This window comes from Ambystoma mexicanum, chromosome 5p (genome assembly GCF_040938575.1).
Source record: "Ambystoma mexicanum isolate Mex_15411 chromosome 5p, UKY_AmexF1_1, whole genome shotgun sequence".
Classification (NCBI taxonomy): domain Eukaryota; kingdom Metazoa; phylum Chordata; class Amphibia; order Caudata; family Ambystomatidae; genus Ambystoma; species Ambystoma mexicanum.
In genome coordinates, this window is record NC_090930.1 from 680,622,332 (window position 1) to 680,638,234 (window position 15,903).

A 15,903-nucleotide genomic window follows, 5' to 3' on the forward strand; every position below is an offset into this window, starting at 1 on the left:
GGCTCAGACCCTTTCGAGATGTCAAAGACTTTCGATTGTGCGTGGCTTTCTCTACAGACCTGCGCAGGACCACTTTGGCTCAAAGTTCCACGTTGCTTTTTACTCTCCCCTTTTCTCTGGGTTAATTGTAAACACTTTGCTTTTACAGTTCATTCACTTTATTGCTACAAACAATTCACCTTTCACAGAGACTTTCGAGTGGGCTTCTTCCTTTCGCCGGACCACTCTGTTACTCAGTATCGCTTGTTTCATAGCTATCCTTACTTCAAAGTTCATTCACAGGTCTGCCTTTCTTTGCGTCTCATAAAACTCCAGGAGTTCTCCACCCGCTGCTCTCGTCCCTAGGTCTGTTGCTCTGCTCCAGTAGGTTCACCTTCACCCTGGAGGTTCTGCTCTTACCCGTGTTCCACCTTGTCTCTATGTTCCGCCTTTTATCCTTGTGAGGAGAGCTAATTGGTATCAGAAGTATGCACTTAAAGTCAAGTGCCTGACTTTGCCTAGCCCGATTAGCGGGACATGTCCACTGCGATGTATAAGAGTTAATCTTGTTACTCTCAGTCACCCTCTTCCTCTGCCCAGTGTTTGTGTAGAAAGGGGAGGGGGGAGTTGGAACATCAGAGAATCCTAAAAAAATAGCATGGGTTAGGTGTACAAAAAAGGGGGGAATACCGCGTCTCACCATTGGCTGCCTCGCCCCACTCTCCGAAGACCCCTCACTCAGGTGATCCTCCCACACTGGTCCACCCCCTGGGTCTGCATCCAAAGGCGACCACAGACGTAGATGAGAGTAGAGGCTAAATGAGGTATAGGAAGTAGAGGATTGGAAAGGAAAGGATGGACAAAATGAGGTCTAGAGGGTTGACTCCTATGGGACCAGGCAGTCTTTACTTACCCTTACTTTCTAACTTGTTCAAAACTGCCTCATCCTAGGCAAACAGAGGGATACACATATGGTGATGTGCCCATCTACTAAATGTGGGAGTTCCTAGAAATGAATTGAACACCCATAAAATGTGCAATATTATTGGTTTGCTGGCTAACCTGAATACTTTGGAAATACTTTGGAAACAGAATATATGGATTCTAATCAAGTCTTCTTCACTTGACAAATGTTGAGCAATCCTGGACACATCAATTTAGCTTCCTTTTTTGCCAAATATGGGGATGCTTAGAAATTAACTGAACATTGTAGAGGAAAGGGGTCATTTGACTTCTAGAAGCAAAGTTGCCATCGTTGGAATCAACAAAACATCAAGGTTCAAATCAAGGCTTATGTATTTGTCCAAAAAGAATTGACATTGACAAACCAAGGCAAGCCAATCTAAGGCACAACATTTGTCATAAGGAACTGTTGAAAAGATGTATGATGCTCTTGTGGCTCAAGTGGGCTTAGGAAGTAGAAGGCTTGGATTTTATTGTTGTAGAAGTGCTACTCATTTGTTGCTGCTTACAATCCTTGTGGCCTGCTTTGCAACACTCATGCCAACTAATCTGTTAAGTCAGTAGGCCTTATGCATTTGGTAGTTTTATGATAAGCACTAACACCCAGATATGTAATCACAGTGTTAAATGCTGCAGTCTCAGGTTTATAGTATTACAAATCATCAGGATTGAGGATCATATGATTCCCCTTCCTGTGTGGTTTTTCAGGGTCAGGCCTTCAGTGATGTTATTTCTGTATGTACCTCATATGATTTTGGTGAAAACGATTTAACCAAATCTAATCCTGATATTCTGATTTACTGAGTTGTCAATTTCCCAACCAGAATGTGGGGATTGTAATCGGAGATACTCTACTTGCACAACCCTCAATCTTGGGTGAATCACTGTCCTGCTGCACTTTAGTTATCTTATCTAACAAATGTATTTGTTTTTTAAAATTTAAATGATCTGCACTTGGTACACATTAATGGGCAACTGTATCCTCTCCATGTTACACATTTGTAAAGTTCGCCTGCGTTTCTTATCAGTGACTGTCTAGGAGAAGTGATCGGAGGCATGCATAATTATGCCAGATGTTAAAACGGGTACTAGCAAGGCTGCCAGACATTTGTTAAATTACACTGATTTGAAGTGTGATTTTCAATAAAGGGCTATTCTCATTGGAGCCCTGAAAGGTTTGAGAATGATAGTTCTCCAGCATGGGGTCTGGCATGGATTCACATGCTCATGAATATTCCCTGTCGTCAGGCTGGGAATCCTCAGTAACAGAAAAAATCAGTTTCTTTTCTGAACTGTATTTCTCCTAACAACCAATCACTGAGCTCTGGGTCATACTGCCCCTGGCCAATGATTGCCCTCTACCTAAGCACCTCCTCTGGCAGCCATCTTCAGATTTTTACTGCACGTTTAAGTGTTGGGAGTCCTCGTGCTTAGCTCTCGAGCTTTTACTGCGAATTTTGCTTTTTGAAAGAGTTTTACTCTATTTTTCAGTCAATCGAGCCAGTGTGCTCCATCGATCAACCTTACGATTAACGGGAACCTGTTTTTCTGATTCTTCAGCGCCCCTCAACGGCAGGTCTTGTCGAATTTCTTCGTGGAGGCTTCCAGAAGATTGTTCAAGGCCTACACCGCGTGGATCATGGCAGAGGAAAAGAAGGATTACCCCTCTCTTTTCAAGCTTTGCATCGTCTGCGGGTTGCAGAATGTTTATATGGGCAATAAACATTTCCAGTGCCTATATCACCTGCACCCAGCGCACAAGGAGGAAGATTGTGTGTTTTGTTGTGAACTCTCGAAGCGCACGTTGAAGGATCGGCGTAAACTGTTGGAAGAGTGGCTGCAGGCCAAGGCCTCTGCACCGGGTGGTTCCCATAGGCATGCCTCTCCTGGATCCTGGAAAGCTGAGTGGGCTTCTAAGTTCTTTGAGGGCAGCACCCCTCCCTTGGGGGTCCAACAAAAGGCCAAGCACTGCGAGTCCGCTACTGTCGGGAGCGCCCTTGTGGCGTGCTCCTCGGCGGCCACAGCGCTTTTGACATCCCCAGCTGCTTCGATCTCAAGTCAGCGCTCCGGATCTTCATCCAGGAGGAAGTCTGATCATCCGGGCAAGCTAAAGGTGGCCACGGAGACGGCCAGAGGAAAGTCCAAGCAGGGTACGACATCTGGCCTAACCTCGACGGAGAAGGCCAAAGGGGACAGAGGCTTTGACCCGACCCCTAAGGATAAGGCCAAGCAGGACAAGGGGCCTGGCCTGACAATGAAGGCCCAAGTGCACCAGGTGAAGGCCGCGCTTTCCATCAAGGTGGTGGTGGCGTCCTTTTCGAAGGCTGCGGGGCAGACCCGCAGGGCGCCCGACCGAAGGCAAGAGTGTCACTCCCTCCCAGGAAGGAGGCTGCGTTCCAGCCCATTGAGAAGACCCCCCGAGAAGAGGATGCCGATCATCTCCCCGAGATGATGCGAATAAGGGGAGGGGGTTGATGTTGAAGTCCTCCGGGGCGCGTATATCTCCTTGGCTAAGGAGGAGCTTGCCTACCTTCAGACCATTCAGGGGGGCGATGTTGACGAGAGAAATGTTGGAGTCGCGCCCTACGACGAGGGCGACGATGAAGGCGGCGACGATGAAGATACCGTTGAGGAAGGCGACGGGGATCCCCAGGGCGACGAAAGCCTTTGCTCTGCTCCTACGCCCTAACGTGCTATTCCTGAGCCTGGGCTCGCAATGGTTGGGCTCGCATGCACTTGGGTGCCGGATTCTGCACCCAAGTGCTTGCGAGCCCAACCATTGCCGGACTCAGTGGTTGCTGCAGCGCCCAGGAAGTAGCTGTCGGGCTCGACGTCTTCGGTGGCATCCACCCTGCCTGACAACGAGGGGAAGAAGTTGGATGCAATGGGAAGGCGAGTTATCTACTCTGCAGTCACGACTATCAAGGCCGCCAACATCCTCGCTATCGTAGCGCGCTACAACCGGGGGCTGCGGTTCAAGCTCGCACCTCTGCTGGATTTCCTCCCCGATGATGAGAGATCAAAGGCATTGGAGATTCTTCAGGAGGGTGAAGTGGCATCGGACCATGTCATCAGTGGCCATGGACATCGCAGACGCGTGGTTCTACCAGATGGGCAACAGCGTTTGCCTTTGCCGCCTTGGCTGGCTTAAGGCCACCAACTTTCACCACGCCTTTGACAGTCACAACCTTTTTGGCAAAGCTGTGGATGAGTCCCTGCAGGCCATCAAGGCGGACACAGAGACAATACGTGCCATGGGCACACTACAGCAGCGGAGACCGTCCTTTCGGTCCTCAGGAAGCAAGTCTACCTGCTCTTCGAGGGACCTCGTGGGGGTGCCTCTTCTTACCACCAACCCTCCCGTTCCTCGGCCCAGGAACCAACAGAGGGCACGCGAAGGCCTTCGGAGGAGTACGCCTTCGTCGTCAGGGACCGCAAGAGGGCCCATCGCCCTCCAAGCAGGAATGAACTGGCCAGAACGTCGGGCCCACACCCATGCACCCAGGCTGGAGAACTTGGTCAGCGCGTGGAAGTCCATCTCCACCGACCGCTGGGTGCTGGACACTCTCGCCCAGGGGCACACCCTAGAGTTCCATCGAAAGTGTCCTCAATTACCATCGGTGCCCCGGCAGGAAAACCACATCCCTCAGCTGCTGCTGGAAGTTCGGGCCATACTAAAGAAGGAGGAGATAGAGCTGGCTGCGGAGTATACTCCAGGTACTTCCTCGTACAAAAGAAGACCGGGGGCAGGAGACCCATTCTCGACCTGCGGCGACTGAACAAATTCATAAAGTCCCAGAAGTTCTGAAGGGTCACTTTTCAACAGGTGCTCGGACAGCTAGAAGAGGGAGACTTTCTGTCGTCGCTGGACCTGAAGGATGCGTACTTCCACATCCCCATTCACAATGGTCCCCGCAAGTTTCTGCGCTTAGTCGTTCAGGAGAAGCATTACCAATTCAAGGCCCTTCCCTTCAGGCTGAAATCAGCGCCCAGAGTCTTCACCAAGTGCCTGTCTCCGGTGGCGGCCCATCTGCGACTGCAAGGGATTCACGTCTACCCTTACTTGGACGACTGGCTCATCCAGGCCAGCTCAAAAGAAGTCGTCGTCGACCACACGGCGAGGACTGTTCGCCTTCTGACGGATCTGGGGTTCTCAGTGAATTATGCGAAGTCCTGCTTGACGCCATCGCAGGACGCGCTATTCATGGGATTCTGTCTCAACACGGTGTCATGCCTGGCGTCCCCGTCGGAGGAGAGGATAGCGGCCAACCTGGGCAAGGTGCAACGGCTGTTAGCACTGAAGATCGCCACAGTGAGGGCCATCAAGTCTCTGCTCAGCATGATGTTGTCGTGCATTTATATCATTCGACTCTGCAGGATGCTGATGCGCTCACTGCAGGAGTTCCTCGACGCCCGTTAGATCCAAGAGTCAGGAAGTTCCCAAGACAGGATTACACTCAACAAGAGCTTCCATCGTGCGATAAGGTGGTGGGGCGTGTGCTCGCATCTGTCCGGACGTGCAGATTTCCAGACCCCAGCGCACCATGAGACGGTCACAACGGACGCCTCCCTGGAAGGATGGGGAGCTGACACTGGAAGTCTTCATGCCAGGATCTTGTGGCTACCGGAGGAGAAGACATTGCACATCAACGTTCTGGAGCTGCGCGCAGTGTTTTGGGCCCTCAAGTCGTTCCTTCCATCCCTCAAGGGCAAGGTGGTGTGGGTCTTCACAGACAATACCACCACAATTTTTTACATGCGGAAGCAGGGGGGCACCAGATCCCCAGCGCTCTCCAAAGAGGCGCAGGACCTATGGCACTAGGCCGTCTCCCAAGGGATGTTCCTCATTCCGTTTCATCTGGCAGGAGTAAAGAACACCATTGCCGACTCCCTCAGCAGAGAGCTCTGCTCTTGCCACGAGTCGGAGCTTCGGCAGGACCAAGTGGACCACCTGTTCTGCAGATGGGGCGTTCCCCAAATCGATCTATTTGTGACGGAGACGAACACCAAGTGCCAGAGGTTCGCCAGCAGGTTTCCCCAGCCAGGGAGCATGGGGGACGCATTCTCATTCCCCTGGGACGGCCTGTTTCTGTTTGCGTTCCCTCAATTGCCATTGCTTCTTCGAGTCATCAATCAACTCAGACGGTCCCGGTGCAGGATGATCCTTGTCGCGCAAGCATGGCAGAGGCAGATCTGGTACTCGGACCTTCTCAGCATGTCAGCGTCCCTCCAGTCAAGCTTCCAGTGGCCGCAGATCTTCTTGCCATGTAAGGTGGTGCAATACTGCACCATAACCGGGGATCGCTGAACCTGAAGCCCTGGCTCCTGCAGTGTTAGAGTTTGGGGGGGGTACCATTTCCCAGCGGACTGCAAGGAGGTGCTTGCCAAGGCCAGGGGATTGTCTACCTTAAAATGTTACGGACTCAAATGGAAGAGGTTTGCAATTTGGTGCCGGGCACAAAATATCGATCCTCTGAGAGTCACAGCTCCGCATGTGCTCCCATATTTGCTTTTGTTGGCCAAAGCGGGGCTGGCTCATGCCTTCATCAAGGTTCATCTGGCGGCTATGTCCCGCTACACCAGATCTCCGGGACGCTCATCCTTATGGTCACACCGTCTGGTTAAGGAATTCATCAAGGGACTGTTCCGTTCGTTCCCGCCGGTGAAGGCTCCGGCTCCAGCATGGGAACCCAATGTGGTGCTGACTAGGCTCATGGGCCCTCCATTCAATCCTATGCAGACAGTTCCGCAGAAGCTTTTGTTGTGGAAGACAGCTTTCCTCGTGGCCATCACCTCTGCACGACGGGTGGGTGAGATCCAGGCCTAGTCCTGTAAGCCACTTTACTTAACTTTCCACGAGACGAGGGTGGTGCTGCGGAGGCAGCCCTCCTTCATGCCCAAGGTGCCGTCGGACTTTCATGTAAACGAGCCCTTGGTGTTACCTGTGTTTTTCTCGACGCCTTTGTTGCCAGCTGAAAGGACTTTACACTCGCTGGATGTGGCTAGAGCGCTGAAGTTTTATGTGGCCCGCACGAAGAGTTTCCGGAAAACGTCTCAGCTCTTTGTGAACTTTGGTCCTGTGAATCGTGGGAAGGCCCTGTCCAAGGCTTCCATTTCCAGGTGACTCTCTGGCTGCATCACCCATTGTCACCGGTTGACAAACAGACTGTTGCCTGGCCGTCCGAGAGCCCATTCTACCAGAGCGATTGCTACTATGACGGCATTCCTGTCTGGTGTGCCCCTGCTGGACATCTGCAGGGCTGCTACGTGGAGGTTGATGTATACCTTCACGAGATTCTACTGCGTCGACAGGGATTCCAGGGAGGAGTCCAGAGTCAGCCAAGCAGTGCTGTGCAACATGTTCTCTTGAAGGTGAGCCTGGTGAGGAGGTAAGAGATGATTATGTTGAGCCTTGCCACCTCCCGTGGTTGTGCATGTGTGTACTGCTATGTATTCTTTATTCATGAGCATGTGAATCCATGCCAGACCCCATCGTGGAGAAGGAACAAGTTTCTTACCTGTAACTGTTCTTGATCATGGGTCTGGCATGGATTCACATGCTAACCCTCCCGCCTGCCCCTCTGCGGCTCTTCTCTTGGTCCTACTGCCACTTTACGTGCTACTAAATCTGAAAATGGCTGCCAGAGGACGGGCTTAGGTAAAGGGCAGTCATTGGCTAGGGGCAGTATGACCCAGAGCTCAGTGATTGGTTGTTGGGAGAAATGCAGTTCAGAAATTAAACTGAAACTGATTTTTTCTGTAACCGAGGATTCCCAGCCTGACGACAGGGAATATACATGAGCATGTGAATCCTTGCTGGAGAACAACAGTTACAGGTAAGAACTAGAGAGGGGACTTCATCATAGATGGCAGTTCATTAAATCCTTGGGGGTGTGGGGGTGATCCACACAGCAGACAGAGTAGCCAGATCCCTTGCTCTATGCCTCATCGGCTGCTAATCACCAATTTAGTGATATGTGCGATCCTCTTCGTATGAGTGGCTATGTATGTTTCTGCCTTGAAGGAAGGCCTTAAACAATTCATACATTCTGGGGATGCTTCTCCCAGAGATGTTGATGTTTTTAGCCTGACTGTACCCTTTTTGTATTAAAAGAATTGCTTCCTATTCACTAAAAGGAACATATAGTCATTGTTTTTGTGTATCTTATAATTCTGGACTAAACAGACCCCTCTTCTTTTAGGTGCTTTATTTAAAGAACCTAAGCCCTCGGGTGACGCCTAAAGAACTTTTCTCCCTGTTTGCTCGTTTCCAGAAGAAAAATGAACCTGCAATTCAGTTCAGAGTGCTGACTGGTCGTATGAGAGGACAAGCGTTCATAACATTTCCTAGTAAGTATCGAACAAAAGAACAATGTTAAAGATTGTCCCTTTTCATCTGCAAAAGCTTCAGTGCTAGGGATGTGTATGTCATATACTATGCACTATGTTTTTATTGCTAGGAACATGATTTAAACATCTTTGACCCATCAAATGATAACACTGTCTAACGCTACAGCAGGAATTTGTGTCCTGGTTAAAGGATGATTTCTGCTGCCTCATGCTATTTTTCTCATCCTTTAATATTAATCACCCATGGTTGCTTGTTGACAAATTCCTTATCAAAATATACAACCTTACAAGGCTCATAATTCCCTTAACTAAGAAGATAACCTATGGAAACATCATTATAGATGACACAGCCACAGCTCTTCTTTCTCCTTATCCCTTAAAATGCTTAAGCAAATCTCAAATTCAAAACATGCCTCACTTTGGATTAATAAAACATTCAAGATTAATGCTAAAACACTTAACTGAGCAAAATGCCAATCCGGTGGGCTTCGGCTGGTCACAGATCTTTAGGAAGTGTGCTCCCTGCACCTCTTTTGTTCAACTACAATACTTGCACCCCTCCACAATATTAATATTGAAATGTACAACTGTCGGAGAAACTGAGCTTCTGTGAGTCAGTTTACGGTTGTAGCAAAGACAGGAACATGTTTTTTGTCTCGCGAGCCAATGGATAAAGCTACATGGTGCAACAGTTCAATCCCTCTACAACCTGACCCACCCACAAGACCTCCAGCTTTAATGGGGTATGACTCAGTGACTGAATCAAACTCAAAAGAAGATCCTACGAACAATGATCCAGTGCCTATATGACGCAGCCTGCCTCCCGTATCCCACGTTGTCCAGAATGTTTATTACGTTTTTCATGGATAGAGATTGCTCCGCCAACCCGATTACTTGACCTGGATCTTTCTAGAAGCCTCCCGCTCACTCGACAACCGTACAATTGCCATCTTTCTGTATTCCATGTTCCAGTACTTTTGCATTACTACTTTCTCAAGCCTTCAGTTACTGTGTCTGTACCAAATGTAAGGGTTCAGGAGGAGGAGACTGACCCATAGGGGGCATGGTGGTTGCTATAGACTTTTATTCACCAAGAAAATAAAGAAAACACCTAACTTTCTCTACTTCTATGAGGGGGTCCCTGCCTCAATTAAAATGCTAAAGGGATCTGTCAGAATATCCTTGTAAACTAAACATCCCACCGTTCTGTGTCAAAATGTCTAATTCTGTCCCTTAAACATATAACATAAAACTAGAAGGTTGCCTCAATGTTCTTGGTCCAGGAGAATGACTCCCTTCTCCTGGTCTGGGTGGCACAGTTCTGGTTGCAAGTTCTTAATCAGATGGAATGACTCCCTTCCCCTGGTCAGAATTATCCTTCAACAGAAAAGACTTAAGTTCCAGCCCTTCTCTTTGGCACGCACACTGCTTAGCTTTAACACTTTGTATTAGAAAGTCTTATCAGCTTTGGTTACTACCTTCTCCTGGTATCTTGATATTACAGTTTAACACAACTGGGGGAATGACTCCCTTCCCTTGGCCTTGGTTACCAGGAGAATGACTCCATTCTCCTGGTATGTTGACTCCAGAGTTCGATATAACCAAGGGGAATGACTCCTGTCCCCTGGCCTCTCTTTCACTTTGGTTTCACAAGTCAACACTTTCAGTCTTTCAGTTTGAGGGTCCCAAACCCAGGCTTCTCCGTCTCTAGACTTGGGCAGACTTGATTCACTCTTCTGCCAAGTACTGCCATGAGGAAGATGGTTTCTCCTTCTCTTGTCTTGTTGGTCTGGTTCCTAGGCCGGTATTCTATATTGCTTTGATTTGGCAGGCTTGGTTCACTCTCCTGACAGATACTGCCATGAAAAGGATGACTTGTATTACTCATCTCTTGTGGGTGTGGGTCCCAGACCTGTATCTCTTCACTTTGGTGATCTGGCAGACCTGGTTCACTCTTCTGCCAGGTACTGCCACGAAAAAGATGATATGGAACTTTTTCTTGCTTCTCTTTTGAAAAGCTTGATGATAGCCCCTAACTCGGAATTCCTCCCCTTAATGGCTCTGAGTTTCTCTTTATGCAAGTGGATATTTTGCTCCCCCAACTTGTATGATTTGTTCCTCTGTTACTTTCATGTACTTTCGAAAACCCTCTCTTATCCCCAATGGCCAGCCTGTGTGCTCCAGTCTGTCCTGGGGTCCGGGTTCAGGTTGCTTGCGTCTTCCGCACCCTTCAGCTCTGCTGCGGTGGCTCTGCAGCCTCTGGCTCTGTGCAGTCCTCACGCCTGCTTCGGATCGTGTTGTATAATGTGTGTGAGTATGTAATGGTGTGGAATTGTCAGGGATTGCCTGACAATTATTGTGTTGGGACATGACCGGTATACGGCTCGGGTGTTGGTCTGTGTTCTCTCACAGTGAGCTGTCTGTGAGAAAGTGTTTGTGTTGGGAAAGGGGGGCGGGGGGTTGAGTTCCTAAGTATCCTACCGGGTAGGATGGGGTAAAGGTGTTGCAGGGAAGGGGATACTGAGTCTCGCCATCCTGCTTCCCAATTCCACTCCTCCAGAACCCCTCACCCAGGTGATCATCCCGCACTGGTCCACCCCGAGAAACTGGATCCAAAAGCGATGGCTGTGTCCGGGCCACCTGGATGACAGATCTCCGAGGACTAGCAGGTGAGATACCTTCAGGTTTCTCACAGCAACTATACGATCAGAAGCCAGCCCCTGTGCTGGAATGAGCTGCCTTCCTTGACAAGTACGGTGCTGATCAAACTTTACTTGTGGGATCGGGCTCACCGGAAGAGAGGTGTAAGAGGGAGAGGGCTGTCAAAGGGTGAGGAAGCCAGCTGGAAAATATGTTGTTCGTGGGTTGGACCCCTACTTCATTCATTATTAACATTCCCCCAGTGCCAGTAGAGATGACACACGGCAAAGGTGCGTAATGTGCAGATTTAAGACTCTGTTGCACTCAGCTAGCCAGGCGGTCGGAGGGGGAGTTCACATTGGGGGGGTAGGGATTAGTTGGGGGAGGGGAGAATGTTCCTTTTCGCGTTTATTGGGAAACAATACAGTGCAATCGGGCATGCTGCTGCTTGTGTTAAGACTCGACATCTCTATTGCCTTCTTGGCATGTATAATTGTGACTTGCAACAACTGCCAATATTTTTTTTTTTTTTTTTTTTTTAAAAGATGGAGTGTCAGAATTAGTTATTACAAAGGAAGACATTTGATTTAAGGCATTTTCTCTAGATCCTTGTATATTATACCTTAGGGAGTAAGGAGGGTATTATTCTTAAAAGATCTTTCTTTTGACAAGGCTTGCTCATATTTAATAGAGCTTGTACTCCGGGTCACAGATCTTATATGTGAGTAAGGGTCAGCATAATGACAATATGCCATTAACTGTTTTGGAAACCAGGAAAGGTACTTCCTTTCAAAGGACAAATACAGCGTCTTATCCCACGGGCTATCCTCACCACCAAGGGCCCTGTCTCCTCCCAGGTGATCCTCCTGCAGTACACCACCCCCAAGGTTAGGATCAGGTACCGTCTGCCTTTTCCTGGCCACCTGCGAGGAGACTTTAGGCAGGTTTTTAGTGCGGGATCAGTAGGATTCTTCACAGCATGCAGTGGGAGGCTGATCTGGGAGAGGGCCTTCACAGATGCAGAATGAGCATGCGCCTTGCCTTATAAAAAGAAAGTCTCTCGGACTGCCTGGTTTAAGCTATTACAACTGAACGTTATGCATAGGACATACATGACCCCATACAGAATATCTCAGTTCTAGGGAGCGGGACAGAGGTATTACCTGAGGTGTGCAAGGGATGGAGCAGACTTGATTTATATGTTCTGGACTTGCCTGGTGATCCGCGAGTTCTTGGAGGCTTTTACAAGCTTGGTCGCAAAGGGCAGTAGTGTTAGGGAGAATTCTCACCCAAGTGCTAAATCCCCTCTACCTTAGAGCCCTCCAGCTCTTTAGCAAAATTTTGGGGCTTTGAACTTTTCATTTTCAATGTGTTTTCTGTGTTTGTTCCTTTGGTTATGGAGTTTTAAACAACTCCATAGGCATCTTCTTTTTCGTGTGTGTCACATATCACCTTCAGTGCAGTGGCACAGGGGTGTCTTTCAGACTCCCCAAGGTTTAAACACCTTCTCTGGGACTGACTACTGTCTCCCAGAGCATGTGAAGTTAAATTGACTTTGCTAGTCTTTTTAAATTCATAGACCCAGCACACACTATCTTCCTATAGAGTGCTGGAGGGGTTGCCTAGCATCCCCTGTGTCTAAACACTCATGCAACAGTCAAATGTTACCGTTTCCTCTTGAAATGGCTGGTGGCAGTGGTTTTAGAACGAACTACCATGATTTTTCCCGACCGCGAACAACGGTAGCTAAAAATCGGGTCAGCCATGTTTTTCAATATGGCGCCCAAGACCTATCTGTAAAAGCAGACTCTAGTCAAGTTTTTTGCTGTTTCTTTTAGGAAAGGTCCTTCTTCTGTTTAACTCTGCGCGCCAAACCAGGCTTCGTCCCTTTGTTCAATGCCCTTTGGCAGGCTTCAGTGCTGAAGCCCTCCTCTGGCGCTTGAGTGTCTGGGGTGGACAGGATGTGAGGGAGGTGCTCGACACTCCCTGTGCTTAGTCTCCTAGGAGACCTGAATGCACTCTGGCGCGATTAGCTGGCTGACTGTCCGGCAAGGACAGCCACCCTGCTGGGTGAGTGACAGCCAGGCTGGAATGAATGGGGGGAAACCTGTTTAAAAGCAGGTCTCTGGGACTTGGAAAGCAGAGTCGACCACTGGAAAGAAAGAACCGAAGACGTGCTGAAGGAAGACGACTGCTGCAACTCCTGGTCCACTGGTGAACCCCTGCTGCAGGTCCGAATTGCCTGAAACTCCATCGACAGAGAAGCCCTTCAAGGTTAACGTCTTCCCTTGAGTTTGGTGGTAACAACCAACTCACAAGCCACCTGGACACCGTCTCCATACTGGTTGAATTTTCTTCAGAGTGCTGTTGAAATCCGGATAGCCAGTGAGAAGGAAACCAGTTTGTGGACTTTAAGGCACTCGCACCTTAAACCAACGTTTTGACAAGCTTATGGCCTCTTGCAGAGCAGGAACCGCCCAATGTCCTCCTTCTTGTCCCCACGACTGAAGTTCTCGAACTTCGAGATCTGCAGGAACTGCCAGGAACAACTGCCTCAGCTACAGCTTTTTTTCACTTAAAAGGTACTGTGCAAGTGCAGTCAGGAAATCCTTTCTACCGTGGTGAAAGTTTGTGAAACTTTCCCAGCTTTGAAGGCTTGTCCTTCCCTAAACCAACATAACTTTTTGTCTGGCAAACTACTTCTATGAACAGTGGCAAAGACGTAACCGTTTACTATCAGAACTGTGCTATCCTATCCAAGACACTGAACCATTGACTTTGGCCCAGGCCTATTGAATTGAATTGCCTGTTGTAGTGCACTCTATTTATTTGCCCTGACTATGAAAGTAACTGTGTGTTGATTCTTATAACCTTTGTCTTTCTATCCCTTTTGAAAGTAACTGGAGTTCCATTTTGCTCCCACTTCAGGGTAGCTTAACTTGTTCAGAAACTTATTGGTTTAGTATTGTAGTGTATTATAGTGTGATATTGAGCTGCTCTTGCTAGTGGAATGTTTTCTAACCAAATGTGTAAATAAATGTATATCCTTTTTTTACCAAGAAACCTTGAGTAAGTGTTTTAACCACTGTAATTGCAAGTCCTTTGTGTAACATCTTGTACTGCTCACTTCCCTCTTGAGATAAGTCTGGCTGCTCAGCCACTGCTACCACATAACTGTGTAGTACAGGCTTTTACCAAAGGTGAAATTGTAATTACACATGTAGTCTTAATTATATGTAGTGTTCACAAAGGGTACTGCATGTGATTCTGCCTAAAAAGTATTGAGATGCAGAATTGGCCCCCCAGAGGCCTGCCTCCTGATACTGTTTCCAAGAGGGACGAAACACACCATCCACGTTTCCAGGATGAAAGATCTGATTTGTGTGCTTGCTAAGTGCAGGGCTGCGATGGCTTCGAAATTAAGGGCTGGACCCAGTGTTAATGCATGGTGGAGGGATTTGTATAGATGGACGATTGCAGAAATTGCTGTCTGACACAGGGTGCTATATATTGGTATGAGAGAGGTGAGTGCAGATGGGAGCGCATGGAACACCTTGACGCAGGCACTGTTTGCCCCTTTGGATGACATGTCTCTGTATGCATCTAATAATATAAGATGTGTGGAATCGATAGAGCACCCGTGGACTTGACCGGTGTGCCGGGACATATTATTCAGAGCATGGATATGGGAGGGGAACGGTCAAGTTGGCACAAGTAGGCGTTATTGTTAGTTGTTTTTTTTCTGATGGGTTTCAATTATTGTCTGGAACACTCTTGTGTGTAATATTTGCGATTGTAACAGTGAAAAGACTGGGAACTGTAAAGTTGGTAGTTGCATATGATTCATGTTCAAGAAAACAAAGATTGTTTACAAAAAAAGAAAATCTCAGGTTGATTGGTTGAATAGCCAAGTCTTGGGCAGTTACCTGAATGTCAAGTGTTTCACTTCCAGGCGCAGATGTTTATGTAGGGTGTTCCATAGTTTCCTGGCCATAAAGGAGAATGAGGATCCCATTTGTTGTTTATTGAAGTTCAGAAGACGGGCTAGTGCAGCTTTGATGGACCTTAGCGTTCAAGAATGATTTTAGTGTTGAAACTTCCTTCTAAAGGAGAGTGGACCCCTTCCATAATGGATGTGCGACGCACAAGGTTTTGAAATGAATCCTTTCTTGACAGGCAGCCAGTTGAGAATATGTACTGCTGGCATGATATGTTCAGATCTCTTCATTCTGAGGTGTAGCCTGGCATCTGCATTGTGGAATCCTGTGTAGTTCCTCATCAGAAAGTTTGGGAGTCCAAGATAGAGGCTGTTAGCATAGTCTAGTCTGTACAGTTTTGGTGAAATCACTGCATGAGTCAATGATAAGAAAGGTGCAGAATAGAGTGTGAATTTGGAAACAGCAGTTCTGATGCTTGTTAATCTGCTTAGAATCACATGCTGCGCATATAGTCCGACATCATGTGGTCACCTCAGAGTATTGCATCTTGTCTTTCGAGAATCAAAAGGGGACGTCGACATGGGCTTTCCTGTAACACTATCTCCTAACGTGATGTGTAGTGTACCCAAAATCCCTCACGCGTCGAGGTCCCTCAGATTGTTTTTTTCCACCCAGCATACTGGTCACCTTATGCAGAGCTCGTCCATAGAAATTGCTTTTGTTCTCTTCTACCTTTGGTCGTAATATATATTAAAGTTATCGATATTACCCTACCGTCCCTCCCATCGACGGCTGTTCCAGTTCTCCACCAAAGACGGTCCATGAATCTTCGGCGGATGGGGTCCGGTCGGCGCTGCCGATCACGTAGACGGGCCTTCTGGCCGGCCTACACATTAGGGAGAGTGAGGTCGGGGTGGACATTTCCCTTTCTGAGAATGCCTTTCCCTTTCCTCTTATTGTTACCTGGGTCTATTCATCACAGTTTATTTCCTCGGCTATGGAGAGGACTCCATTTAGGTTTTGTCCTGTTTGC

General features: G+C 48.2%; 1 protein-coding gene across 1 annotated transcript in view; it reads left to right on the top strand.

Annotated features, from left to right (window-relative positions):
• Window positions 1-15,903, top strand: part of RBM41 (RNA binding motif protein 41) — a 263,207-nt gene that overhangs the window by 224,016 nt on the left and 23,288 nt on the right. Inside the window, exon 6 of the mRNA XM_069613048.1 lies at window positions 8,145-8,292. Within this exon, the coding sequence (XP_069469149.1) occupies window positions 8,145-8,292 (148 nt within the window). The remainder of the gene's footprint in view (window positions 1-8,144; window positions 8,293-15,903) is intronic.